The sequence below is a fragment of the Centroberyx affinis genome, unplaced genomic scaffold (genome assembly GCF_046629955.1).
Source record: "Centroberyx affinis isolate AG114_WGS23_722 - 3 ecotype Tasmania unplaced genomic scaffold, CSIRO-AGI_Caff_v1 ptg000202l_1, whole genome shotgun sequence".
Taxonomy (NCBI): Eukaryota; Metazoa; Chordata; class Actinopteri; order Beryciformes; family Berycidae; genus Centroberyx; species Centroberyx affinis.
The window spans coordinates 343,568-357,600 of record NW_027278894.1 but is presented as its reverse complement, the minus strand read 5'-3'; the positions used below and the strand labels follow the sequence as shown (position 1 = coordinate 357,600).

Genomic DNA, 14,033 nt, shown 5'->3' with positions numbered 1-14,033 from the left:
AAAGTCAATAAGAGGTTAATGAAATAAATGGAATGTCTGAGGCTGCCTAAACACTTGACTGGCTTATGAAAACCAATGGAGATCCATTTTCAGCAAACTCATACTCAGTGAATAGCCCCATTTCAATTAACGAGGATCAGTATGTTTTGATTGGATTCAACTTGGCACGATAAGCATCAGGTCAGAGTGGAAAGCATCGGGTGATCAAAGATCTCGGGCACTATGATGCAAAACAAAGTGATTGGATTGGAGTGAGTGGACTGAAAAAATAAACCACTTCAGCTGTAAGTCCCATTCTGCGAGGCTGAAAGCTGCACTTGTTCCCTTCCAGCACCGGTTAGTCAGAGGCTGCTTGATATACTGTGCAGAGGCTAAGAGATAAAACAGTTTTCAATGTGCACTCCTTTGCTTTTGAATCCCTTAGTGTGACATGGCAGTAATGGAGACTGAATAGGATAAACATATAGGGCACAATCTGAAACATGTAAATGACTAAATACCACACCAACACATAGTACATGAAGGTTAGTTGCTGCTTACAAAGAGTCTTCAGCAGAGGCAAACCACTACAAATGTCTGAGTAAGCGTTTTGGCATTCCAATGTCATGTCCTCTGTTTCCATTCTAGCACTTTAAAATATGCATATAGTCAAACACATGATCATACTGTGAACATTTTATTTACTAGCTTGTTAAGGTTGCATTTACAATGATAATTTTAGAAAGATTCAAAAAAATCCTTTGTACAGTTATTTTCAGGCAACGTAACATTGCAAATAAAGTATATACAATAATGAAACATTAGAATAATGTAAATAAATGAGTAATCAGTGACACGTTTGCTTTTCCAGGTACACCAACATACTGCAGTCGTTAGCCAAATTAAACTTAAAATTGTAACAAAGCATTTAAGACCAAAGTTAAGGGAAAGTAATGCTGCATTCTGAGGTGAGAGCTAATATGAGAACTGGTAAAAAATGTAAGTATCAGTTGATCGTTACTACATGCCTGCTGTGGGACTTAAATTCACAGCGGCCATGCTAGTGCCGGGGGAGGTGTGGAGGCAATTTCAACATGCTCATTTGGGAGCCGACAGGAGCGTTTAAATAAATAAAGAGGGCTGAGTGATCTGTCTAAAGAGCGCAGCGTGTCAACACAGATCCGACACACGCTGAAACTCAAGGCTTTAACCCAGTCGAGAACATCAACAACATCGTCAGTGAGGTTACACTCGGCCAAGAGAAACCGCTTCCCTTCAAAATGTACAATCATGACTAAAAAAGAACCGAAACGTTTTACACACTATATTATCTCCATAAAAATAACCCAATTTAAATTATAGCATTACTGTGCTGCCGTGACACATAGACCATATCCTACTTTTTTTTTTTCTGGCAGACATCGCTACGGCTTGTTTGTACATGAAAATAAAAATTTCAGTAAAATAACGTTACTCAACGTGTCTCAGTCCTCAAATGATCCCTTTGTTCACATCATCCACAAACTGCTTACAGTACTTTGAGCTAACACTGCAACTTGATTGGACGAATCATTGTGCTTTTTTTCCAATACCTACAGTAAATACTATGGTCTCAAGACAGTTTAAGAGCCAATTTAAAATCAACACAATGTCTGAGTTAACAGAGGGCGATCCTTCGCCTATTAACAAATATATTAATAACTTAATGATTCAATATCCCAACCTGCTGACTTGGCTGCCTATTGGCAAACATAAACAGCTCTGTATAGTTAGCTATAGCTTCCTTTCCCCTGATTCTGATTAGCTAGCTTCTATTCGTCCCCTCTCGCCTGCACTCCCTGAAGCTTAAAACTTCCTGACATGATCAAATTCCATAGACATAAATAAAACGAAACACATAAGCAGTTGAGTCTAAAAAAAATGGCATGCCATTGGTCCTTTAAATACTGTTCAATATGTAGGCTGGAATGCTTTTAAATTCTTTAATACCTGATATAAGTGAGGAATAAAAATGCTCCTTCCGGATACAATAAATAACTATCCTTCATATAGTGCAGTAATACAGTACTCACACTAAACCTACAGTAATTGCACATTAACCACATGCAACGGGGCCGAAGCAAGAGCAGCCCCTTTACCATCCGTCTTTTCATCTATCCCTCGATCCCTACTTCCATCCCTCTATCTATTCTTTCACTTTCTCCGACTATTGATGTGATCGTTCAGCCAGCCATCGGACACGAACGCCTGGGTTTTCAGGGGTTCGACTTCACTTGGGGTCCAAACATCGCGCCCTGCGGGACGCCGGCCCGAACAGAGAAAGAGACAGCTCTCTCTGGAGTTGCAGTCCAAGGCAAAAAAGGACAACATTTGCATTTCGGGCGAGAGTCGGCTACAGGTAGTTTGGTTAATCCAGTTAATAATAGCTCGGCTATGAGCATAATCACTGTGGATGTCTTCTTGATGAGGCTGAGGCCTCGAAGCCAACATCTCCTCATCTATGCTCTGAATATTTTGAACCAGTTCCTTGATGACTTGTCAAGTCATTCATGTCAGCTTTGTCCAGACAGACAGCCAGAACGGTAACACTTCTATCTGGGTGGCTTCCCAGTAAGACTGCACATGACTAGTCTTATGGTGTTTAGGCTGCATCAGTCCCAGGTAAGTGACAGGACATCAGTCGGCTGTACAGTCTTGTTGAGCTAGAAGAGTTAAACTCTGCGACTGTAGTGCCGCCATGTTGGAATGATCCCTGTGTAGTTGGAGGCAATGGGGGGGGCAAGGGTCTTGCCGTCGTCAGCGTCTCTTGAAGGGAAAGCGGTGAGCCTCTTCCACTCCTCCTCACTTGTCATCTCTCATCCCGTCTTCCTCTGCCACGCTCACCCTCTCATCGATGAGGCTCGTGTTGATGAATAGTAAAAACAGAGAGAGTTCTAGAGTGAAACCGAAGTGACACTCCTCTTAGAGTTCTCCGTCTGAGGGCGGCAAACACAGCTTGAAGAGTCTGTTGAAACAGAAAAACTTTAAAATGACAGATTCCATCTTGTCTAAGGTCACACGGTGCAATGTGCTGACAGACAGAGGCGCCTGGAAGTGGTTTTACACAGTACCTTGGGGCGGTGGGGGGCATCTGGTCCATCACCTTGAGGTTTTTAGCAGAGAGCTCGACTCTTGTCCCCTGGTAGAGGAGAGAACATGTAACTGGTTGGTTAAAAGCTTCAACATGAAAATATTCCAGTTAGTTCTTGCACCCAGAATGGTGAAGCAGCCAAAAACCTAGAATGTTCACACATACTAAGGCAGGAGGTTTGGTACATTTTCATGTCACAGATCCTCAATAGACACACATATTTGATATGTTCGTTGTCAATTTCGTATAGAATTGTATAACTGTTTCTGTACTCTGTATATGGGAAGATAATAGTGATGAGAGTGAAACCTATGATCAGAATCACATTAATTCTCTCATTGGGATCATTTCTAGTGAATCAAAATAATGAAATCAAACTATTCCTCATTTTGCTGTGGGACCCCCTATAACCCCTGGTGGCCCCCGGACCCCATTTTGAGAACCACTGCTCTAAGGCAGTGATTCTCAACCTTTTTCATATGAAGGACCCCTGATTTAGAGCCATGGACCCCCATTTGATGAGATTTCATCTCTTGGAACCAAATCTGAAAATATTTTTATTGTTTGATATGATGTATTGTTTGTTATTGTTGATGTATGATTTTGTCCAGAATTCCATGACTATCTGTATTGTAGGTAGAGAGATAACAGTGGAACTATGACCAAAACAGTCATTCTTCTACATTCTCTAACTGTCTTAACTTCTTGTAAATTAAATAACAATAATAAGTTTAACAATTCATCAATTTGCTGGAACCCCCCTCAAGGACCCCTGGTGGCCCCCGGACTTTGAGAACCACTCGCTCTAGGGTGTACCTGTTTGCGCATAATGTCCATGGTCTGCATGATGCAGCGGGGCATGAGGCCGTGGTTCCTGGCCAGAATCATAGCCTGCTCCAGTGTCACACTTAGGGTGCATCTGGAAAGAACGCAAAGGGTCAAAGGTCAGCCAAAAAAAAACACATAAGAGTCTCGAAGGTGCAGGAGGGAATGAAGTGGACATCGACTGACCTCTGCATGCCGGTGCCGCACATGGAGATGTGGCAGGCCCCCAGGCGGTTGCACAGCTCCGAGGACACGCACAGCACGCTGACGCCCGACGGGTGGCCCTGGGCGCCGGGCCGCACGTTGACGTAGGACTGCATCAGGCGGCACAGGTCGTCCAGGGTGTTGAGGGGCCGCAGCAGCTGCGAGGAGAAGGTGGAGGGGTGGGGGGTGGGGGGGGTGTCGGCGGTCAAACGGATCGGTGCAGAGGAAATACGATATCGCAAAAATTGTCCGTCCTAACACGTCATTACAGTCTAATAGTGAGTATTAAAATCTCTATTTCCTTAAAACAAGTGGAAAAAAAACGTCACTTGCGTCCAATGCAGTTTAACCTGTTTTGAGAATCGCGATTCATTTTTCTGCCCCACGATACGAATTGTCACATTTTTGTATTGCGATATATTGAATTTCAGTATATCGTCCCATCCCTACAAAATAATGTCACTTGATTAAAAATTGATTACCGATTTGTATTAGACACAAGTGAGATCATCTTATTCATTGGTAGATTGTTTTCACTTGTTTTAAGGAAAACAAGATTTTAATACTCCATACTAGACTAACTAATTTGTTAAAATGGATATTTCTTGCAGTGTACAATCATAGGCAGGTAGGAAATCATCAAGGAGGTTTAGGAGTAACCCTTTGTAGTTTCTTTTTGAGAGGCAGACAATGAAAACTTGAGAATAAGGCTCTAGATATTGAGCTATATTCACTGGAGTCTATTTCAACTAGGGTCAGTTTGGGGCACTATAATATTCACTCTATTCTATGAATAGGCTATTCATTGCTCAAACTCAAATGGAATCGGTTTTTAATGTTGAAGTGAATTCATTGACATGGAAGTGTTGAAGTTAGTTTGGGTTAATAGGGGAATCTTGACGAGCTACCGGGGAATAGTAATAATCCAGTGGGATACCAGGACACCAGTTCATCTTACTTTGGAAATGCTTGGTTGAAGGTCTCTAACTTCAAGGCCCAGTATCTGTGCTTGCATTTATATTCAGTCACAAAATGATAAAAGACCATACACACTGAACTGTACAGAATCTAGAACCACAGCAAAAGCAGTAAACGGGAAATACTCTGAAATGACAGAAATCAGAATGTGTGTGTATTTACCTGGTCAATCTTCATAGCTGTGGTGTTGGAGTCTGTAGGCAGATTGGACTTCTCCAAATAGAAAGCCCTGTTGGGACAAAAAAAACACGTCTCTAGTCCAGTTTTTAGAACTCTTTGTCTGACTCGATAATCTGTAGATATGGCCTCTCTGACTCACTTTGTGTGGAAACTGAGTCATCTAGTCAAGCGCTGCACTATATAGAGGGGGATTCTGCTACATATAGCCTTTTAGTTGATTAACAGACTTGCCAGTCATTGCCATCTAAGCTGACTACGAGTTTTATGTTTGTCCACTGAGTAATTATTTTCCTTATTTATTCGTGTTGCATGAGTTATTTCCAGGATATTTATACTGTATGTACGTCTGAAATAACAACCGCACTCATTTCAATTCAATACAGTGAACATGTTACAGTACAATAAAACAGTACCAATCATAGGAAATAAAGAGAAAATAAAATAAATAAAAACACATACATAGATATAAATCTGAAGTATATAAATTGGAAATGCCGAAGGAATTTGTTGTTTGTTTCATGAGAGGCACAATTTTGAATGTTTTTGAATATGATATTTATTTATAAAGAATGGTGATCAGGTTCATTATTTATTTTTCACTATCAAAAATTAACTGGGTATTGTTCATGGTAAATTTGATCTGTTTTGCATAAATAGATTCTGCAAAAACATGTACTATAGTTTTCCACCGTCCACATGCACAAAAAGTACAATAAATTATAGGAAGTTCTTTAACTTTGTTTGGGAGTATATACTTATCATTCATCATTTTGCATTTTACATGACTAAATGGACTATTCATTTAGCTGGCAAAAATCCTATGAATCCTATTCTATCATGTGATTTTTTTTTTAAAGAATTTTGTATTTCTTTTTTTAGGGACAGGCCGGGGTAAATCCTATTACAGCGAGCGTTCACCTCCGTTGAAAAATACCTGACTTTGAAAGTAGTTGAAAGACAAAAGCGACGCGGCGATCCAAGCGTGGTTTCTGCTTGCTTATGCAACAACCTGGGGGAGGGTGAGGCGTGTGTGTGTGTGTGTGTGTGTGTGTGTGAACTCTCCCTTTAAGGTGAACTATATCCAGAGAGTGTGAAGTGGAGGGGCCGTGATGCAGTGCAGTGCAGCGTACCTGAGTCTGCGGTAGTAGGCCTTGACCCTCTCCAGGGAGACGGCGTTGGTGCGCTGCTGGAACTCCTCCATGGCTGTGTGCTCCTGCTGGCTCACTCCCTCCGGACGCTCCAGCGCTGGGACAGAGAGAGAGGGGGAGGGGGGAGGGGGGAGGGGGGTGTTTAGCTTGGCAGGCGCAGGCACACACGTTTGTATCAGGGAAACTTGTGAGGACTAGATTCATCCCCTAACCCAAATCCCCTAAACCTAATTCTTAAGTCTTAACCCTAAACCCCTCATCTTTCCATCCTTGCGAGGACACATTTGGGTCCTCATAAGTGTAAGAAATAGAAGAACACACACACACACATATTCTGGCGAGCAGTGGCCACAATCTCACCGCATACATCTGGGGTTTCTTGAGCTGGGATGCACACACACACACATCTGCACAAAACACACACACTTCTGCATCTGCAATATCACCAAGTGCGTAATCCTCCCCCCCAAAAACTGCAGCCCACGCTATTTCCCTCTAGGTGGCGATGTTTCTCTAGATATCTGAAGCAGTTGTGATGCGGCGCTTTTGCTCTGCTTTGAAGTACATGAGAACAATATGAGCTCTCTTATGTGGTTGCTGTTCCAACTGGCACTTGTCTATGGAAAATGAATGGCTAGCTGGCAGACAGGAATGATGCACGGTGCTATCCATTCATACTGGCCCAGCGGAGCACTGATAGGGAATCAAGAAGCGTGGCGGGGGAGGAGAATGTGAAGGTGGAGACTTCCAAACGGCCTCTAAAGGGCTTCAATATAATTTAATTAAAGCAGTTAAAACCTGACAGGAAATGCAGATGTGTGTAGAGAGACTGGTATGAATTTTTAAATGATACTGGTGTTTTTAAATGATAAAATGCTGCATATTCCCCATTCAACATGCTCACTGTGCTCAAGTTAGAATACACCTAATCTGACCATGCATTTGACTCCATTGGACCGAACAGTAATAATGTGATAAGCAGCTACGTGCATTCAAATGAATTCAAATAAGCATGCCTTTTATTTCTAATATTACTTGTATCCAAAATGGCATCCACAGTGGGAACAGAGGCTTTTTAAACCCCAAACCCCTAACCCGGCCACAGTCTGTGTCATGCTCTACCCACTGAGCTACACACTGGGCTAATTTCTCCCCGGTTCCCCTCTGTCCCAGGTCGCCCAGCCGCTCACCCCGGGTGAAGAGGACGGTGTGGAGTTTGAGGCTGCCTCCGTTCTGCAGCCGGCTGGGCAGCTCGCTGAAGTGACAGCTGTCCAGGTACAGGGTGACCCTCAGGGCCTGTCGGCTGCCCTCCACCTGGTAACACACCGGCGTGTCTGGAACACACACACACACAGAGGAGAAAAGTTAACATGACTTTACTGTCGCAGCTTTGGTCCCTGGTAGCCTGAGCTATAAAAGAAAAGGTTTGCTGGGAGCTATGAACTTGGATTGAACATTTATTACAACCAGCTACAGAGTGAACTGTGAATCATTCATTCCACAAAAAAAGAAAATTCAACATTAATAGTTAAGATTTATCTGGAGAATAGTTTCACTCCAAAATGAAGTATGTACCATTTGGGAAATGTGATACCACAGTGTGACCAGCAACAAAGAATATCTCATTCTGGTGCTTTATTGAATTTTTAATTCATTTAATTTCAAAATGTAATTTACTAAATGTCTTGTTGAGAAATGAGGCGACATTTTTTTTAACCCTAACTGGATATATAGCATTTTGGAATTGAACAATTGGGTTTAAAAACTGAAAATTACCAAGAGAACAAGCTTAAGATATAATTTCTTTTGGAATATTCTGTATTTTTGTGTAGATGCGGTACACCATGCCAACTGTAGGCAGCTTGCACAAGCACCAAAACTCCCTAGCCTCTTTGGAAATTGCTGCGATGCACAACAGCGACCTTTAACAATTCCACAAACAACAAAACGACCGGCGATAACTCATAACGAGTCGACTTGGTGCTGAATTTCCCTTTTAACTAATAGCTTCCGACTGCGGCCCACCGGCAGCGCTGGGAAACGGAAGAGCTGACCTTTTGCTGAGCGACCTTTAGGGCCGGCCGCTCTTTCCTATAGAGCCCCATCAAGCCGTAATGCTGCGGAATTGGCTGTGACGCTTCGGGGGCCCGACTTTGGAAGGCCTCGGACAGTATCGGTGCTTACACGGGCTCTGCCTAACCTATAGCTCCGAGCTCACTGAAGCCCGCTTTGAGCAAATCGATACTGTCAAGTGTAGTGTAGAGCGACGGTCCGAGCTGCTGAGGTACGCACCTTTGGTCACAAAAAAATTGGCTTTTTGGCACAAAAACGGGGTTATGCATATGTATACGTACGCATGCCTGTGTTACATGCTCGTACAGTATGAACGTGTGAGTGTGTGTGTGTGTGTGTGCACCGTCCTAGAATACCAAAAATCCTTGCCCCATCCCCATCGCCTAGCAAAATGGGAAGTGCGTGCGGTGCGTTTCCTCGAAGCGGCAATCTCTGCCGGCCACATTGAGCGCTGCTGAAAGGAGAACCGATTCAGGATGCGGGCTGCCTTGCTTTTGTGTCTGAACTCCGGTAGCCAGGAGCAGATAGCGAGGTAATTAAAAAAGGCGGAAAACACCCAGGTGTCTTTCGCTTTAAATAACGCCATCAGTGTCAGTGACGCTCGCAATTCGGCTTGCACCCTCCCGCTGCGTTCAAATGCTGACTCCCAAATAATCCCGCCTCAATGCTCCAACAGGATATTTCTCTACCGCAGCACATATATATGTCGATGCCAGTATTTTACATATTAAATATGTAGTCATATGCGTATGTGTGTGTGTGAAAACGGAGCAAAAGTCTTATCTGTAACGCAAGGACAACGCGGACGTTAAGAGACCGCATGCTTTGCCCTTGTTCCACATGATTTATGAAGCCTTTATAGTGTTTCAGCCTCCTATTCATCGGCTCTCCAGCGAGCGGAAAATGGGAATCATGCGACGGCAAAAAACGGCAAATTCTCTAATAATGGAACTTTATCCAGCGCCCGGCCGAGCCGCGCAGCTGCTCGTTACGCGGGGCCGCCCCGCGCTGAATGGGGCCAGTCAGTCGCGGTTGACGGAGTCCCTTACTTGCGACCAGACACTCGTCCTCCAGCGGCCTGAAGAACACAGTGACTTTGTCCAGGTCCAACAGGGCCGCCTTGGTGTCCTCCAGCATGGTGCGCTCCTCCTTCTGCCCGGACGAGGGGGAGAGGAGAGAGGGAGAGGGAGAAGAGAGGGGGGAAAAAGCTTCAGAAATCGGTCCAAGAAGAGAAGAAGAGTAGTGCGGGGTAGTTTTTGAGGACGGCCGTGTGGCTAGATGAGCCGTCAAAACCCCCAGAACAGCAACATGGAGATTATGTTTGTATTGTGTGAATTTGGATTTGTCATGCTGAGTTAAAAAAAATAAATAAAATGGATTTTTAATTCAAAAATCCAATTTCTAAGGCACAATTGAATGAAACTGAGTGCAACGGCTTGAAATTGAATGTGATTATTATTAAATTTAGCTTTTAGCTTTGCTTTCTCTTGCTCAGCCTATGTCTTTATCCGTGAATATACTGTATATAAATACCTGCTATTTTTCTAATCATTTTTAATATTCATGAAAATTAGGAATGATATCCTACTGTATATGTGTGATTACCTCTGTTCAGTAAAAGCAAATCTGACTTTTTTCATTATTTTCAATTTGTTACACCTGTTATCATCTGGGTCATGTGACTGCCTCCCATTGGCTGTTGCTATTATATAGGTGAGGCCACACCCGTGTTGTCTGTGTTTAAAGCCCTGAAGAAGACCTAGAAGTGGTCGAAACATGTTGGCTTTTTTTAATGATGTAGCCACTACAATAAAGGCTTTTTAAATATTTTCTTCCTCGTGGTTATATTTTTAATATTTGGAGTGCCTGGATTGCCCTTTTGATTGTAAATCTGACTTCACTCTCCAATAACATCTTCCCATATATCCCACATATACCTAAATGACCTATCAACCAAAACCACTGTTAACCCCCTTTGCTGTTCCCTCACCAGGTGCGGCGCCAGCGTGGCCTGGAAGTGCAGCAGCACCCCGATGACGGACACCTGCTCCAGCCACTTGCGGCTGGTCTCCTTGCTGTCCTCCTGGTACTCGCCGGCGTTGTTGAAGCGCGCCCGCAGCGCCGCCAGCAGCTGCTCGGCCAGCGTGCACAGGGCGCCCGTCGCCGCCTGGCAGAAGATCACGTCCCGCCGCAGCTGCAGGGATGTGTCTGGGGTTGGAGAGAGGGGGGGTATGAGGTGGGAGGATGGAGGGATAGATGTTAAAAAAACCCCAGACAGGTAGCGGAGAGTGTGAGATACAGACAAAAACAACAAGCTTAAAGATGAATTTCTCATAATTTCTTGCAATTTGCTGCATCTTCCCTCTCCCTTCCTCCTTGCATGTACAATCTCACCATCATCAATCAGCTAAGTCTCTTTTTTGAAATGTTACCTGCATCCTAACCTAACCTCCCAACCTGCCGCTGCAGCCTCTCTAATCAGACATGGCCTGGAGCTGCTCCAATGTGTTCCATTAGCCTGGATCCCCCCAGGAGGATATCTCCCATTAGCCAGCACCATATGCCACTCTGCACACTTCAAAGTGGCTGGAGCGTCGTACCGCTTCCACACCTCCCTGCTCCCTCCTCCCTGTACAAACACACGCGACCGGCCTCAACCCTATTTCCCCAAAGACCTGGATACCACGATCGTATCTGCAGCTTTCTGAAAGTGAAATTTAAGACTTTTTTAGGAGCTTTTGATGCTACGTGGAATGATGAAAGCAACGAAAAAGGACGTCGGGAAATGAAATGTTTAGGGCCGTGATGTCCAACGGTTTATCGAGGCAGACGGCATTTGGCACATTGTTTTAACCCAGTTCTGTATTAATCTAAGAGTGGATGTGCATGTGGATCACATTTATTGTGATCGACTGGAAGAAAATAAGATGTAATAAAGATAAAGGAAATAAGAATTAAATAATACTGACACTACTGCCGGTTACATTCACATCTTTTGGTGAAATTCATGGCATCTGCTCTGCTTTGACTAGATATCAGTGAATGTCTAATATATAATAGATCTATCGGTAACACTTTACAAGCATTAACTAACCGTTAATTAACAGTTAACTAATGTGTCTGGTAATCATTTACTAATGGTGTTCATGTTAACTAAGGTATACATTTATACATTATTTAATAGTCATCTTTATAAACTATTAAATAATGAATAAATTAATACCTTAGTTAACATGAACACCATTAGTAAATTACACATTAGTTAACTGTTAATTAAGGGTTAGTTAATTCTTATTAAGCATTAACTAACCCTTAACTTAGTGACCCTTATTGTAAAGTGTTACCAATCTATCTATATCTAATTTCAGATATCAAAATGGAACTTAATTAAAAATATATACCTGCTTTTACATGGTGAAAAATTAAGGCTGCTAAAAACTGTTTTTTAAGATATTTTAACACTATTTAGGCCTTAAATTTAAATAATTGAAGACTTTGTTCAGACTTTTTTAACGATCTCCTGAGGTGAGACTGGCTGCACCGTTTCAGCATTGATGGACGATCTCATTTGCAAACAGCGATACGCCGCTGAAGCCATTTAAAATGCTTCAGGTACGAAGGCTTGCCTGCCGCCTGAGACGGAGGGTATGCTGATTGATGACTCAGTCCCGGTAAACGGCATGGAAACTTGAACTGGTCTATATAGGGCCCGACCATCCGCCCCACCTCGCTCTGAATATGAATGAGCTTCACTTTGTACACTGACATGTTAAAAAAATAAATAAATCTCTACCTGTGCACTTGAGCAGAGCCAGGAGGAGCTGGTTCTTTCCATCTGCAGAAGAAGAAGAAGAAAAAAAGATGGAATGATGTAACCGTATACGATCACATGGCAGGGGATATGTGTGTGTGTGGGCGGGGGGGGGGGGGGGGGGGGGGGGGTCCACTCACCGTCCACGAATCTCTGCAGGCTCTCCACCAGGGTTTTGATGGAGCTCGGCAGGTTCCAAGGGTCCTCCTGGATGTTCTTGTGGATGATGTAGCGGTAGCGAGCCGTCCAGTCTTCTGTATGGCGAAACTCTGTTTGCATAAAGAGTGTGTAAGAGCGGGCGTGTGTGTGTGTGTCTGGTGTGTAATTGGTTGCATAAACGGAAGCCTGTCGACACACCCTTTCACCTCACAAATGTAAGCACAGCAGCGCGCGCACAAACACACACACACACACACACACACACAGAGAAACACAAACATGTACCTGGCTGGCTGTGGTCAGGATGAAAGTGCTTAGTCTCCTCACAGGCCTTGGTCATGACAGGCCCTTTGAGTAGGCTGTTGATGGAGTCAACCTGCGCACACACACACACACACACACACACACACAGAAACACAGAGAAATGCTGTCAGGTAACAATCAGTCTCTGTCTGTACTTCACTCACTCCATCAAACTCTGTGCACCTCTCTCTCGCAGCTACTCCTTTCTTTCTGTACCATTCACACACACACACACACACACACGCTCACACACACATACACTCCTTCCCGAGTGGCTTCTGACTTGAGTCTGTCAGCGTCAACAACAACAAGCCCGGAGTCTGAAGGCCCCCTGGGCTGCTGTTTACATGTGGAAAGAGCCGCGGGAGCCAAAGTGGTTGCGAACCCTCGGGGGGGGGGGGGGTCAAAGGACATCAAATGCCGGTAAGAGGAGATGAAAAGCCGGACGGATGCCTTGAACTTGAGCGACTGAGGCGGTGTATCAGTGCGAGTCTATGTGTGTGTGTGTGTGTGTGTGTGTGAGAGAGAGAGAGAGGAACAGAAAGGAGGTCAAGTGAAAGCTGAGAGAGAAAAGCGGGATGCTCACCAGAGGAGAGAGCAAGGTAACTCGGCCCAGATGTTGACTGATTACTATCGCAATCATCTAAGCCAAATGGCTCGGGGGGGGGGGGGGGGGGGGGGGGGGGGGGGGGTAATACTCGTGTGTATATGCGTGTGTGTGTGTGTGTTCACATTCCAAAAACACATGACATAAGAGCGATGCTTCCTACAAGCAGAAAGTTCAGCTTCGACACCAAACTGATCCCAGAAACCTCCTTATGTCAGCGGCTGGTTACCTGGTTGAAGAGGTGCTCCAGGCAGCCGTGCAGCTTGTCCTGCTTGTCCGAGGGAATCCTCATGTCACACGGCAACTCGTCTCCTAGCGGGCAGAACCACAGAAGAAGAAACGGTTAACAACTTCAACTCTCATTTAGTCTACTGTTTGCGGTATTTTTTAGGATGCATCGAAAACAGCGAACTTTTTCAGCGCGAGAAATGATTTACACTCACTTGAGGCTGCCAAAGAAATTATGGGATGAATTATGATGGAAACATAAGCTCGGCGTGGTCAGCCAGACAAGTTCAATCTCATTGTACAACAGTTAAAAAGTACATGCTGCTTCTCCCATGTATAAGGCCCAGCTGTGGCTGATGAACATAAGTTGGTGTAGTAGAATATTGCCAAGCACATTTCTATGTTTTG

General features: G+C 44.1%; 1 protein-coding gene across 1 annotated transcript in view; it reads right to left on the bottom strand.

Annotated features, from left to right (window-relative positions):
* Nucleotides 1-671: 671 nt before the first annotated feature.
* prex1 (phosphatidylinositol-3,4,5-trisphosphate-dependent Rac exchange factor 1) overlaps nt 672-14,033 on the bottom strand; it is a 94,552-nt gene continuing 81,190 nt past the window's right edge. Inside the window, exons 28-40 of the mRNA XM_071539113.1 lie at nt 13,627-13,709; nt 12,773-12,863; nt 12,469-12,597; nt 12,311-12,352; nt 10,508-10,725; nt 9,567-9,669; nt 7,635-7,778; nt 6,427-6,541; nt 5,279-5,345; nt 4,121-4,296; nt 3,926-4,028; nt 3,090-3,157; nt 672-2,983 (exon numbers count right to left, since the gene is read on the bottom strand). Of these exons, the coding sequence (XP_071395214.1) occupies nt 2,941-2,983; nt 3,090-3,157; nt 3,926-4,028; nt 4,121-4,296; nt 5,279-5,345; nt 6,427-6,541; nt 7,635-7,778; nt 9,567-9,669; nt 10,508-10,725; nt 12,311-12,352; nt 12,469-12,597; nt 12,773-12,863; nt 13,627-13,709 (1,382 nt within the window). The 3' untranslated portion in view covers nt 672-2,940. The remainder of the gene's footprint in view (nt 2,984-3,089; nt 3,158-3,925; nt 4,029-4,120; nt 4,297-5,278; nt 5,346-6,426; nt 6,542-7,634; nt 7,779-9,566; nt 9,670-10,507; nt 10,726-12,310; nt 12,353-12,468; nt 12,598-12,772; nt 12,864-13,626; nt 13,710-14,033) is intronic.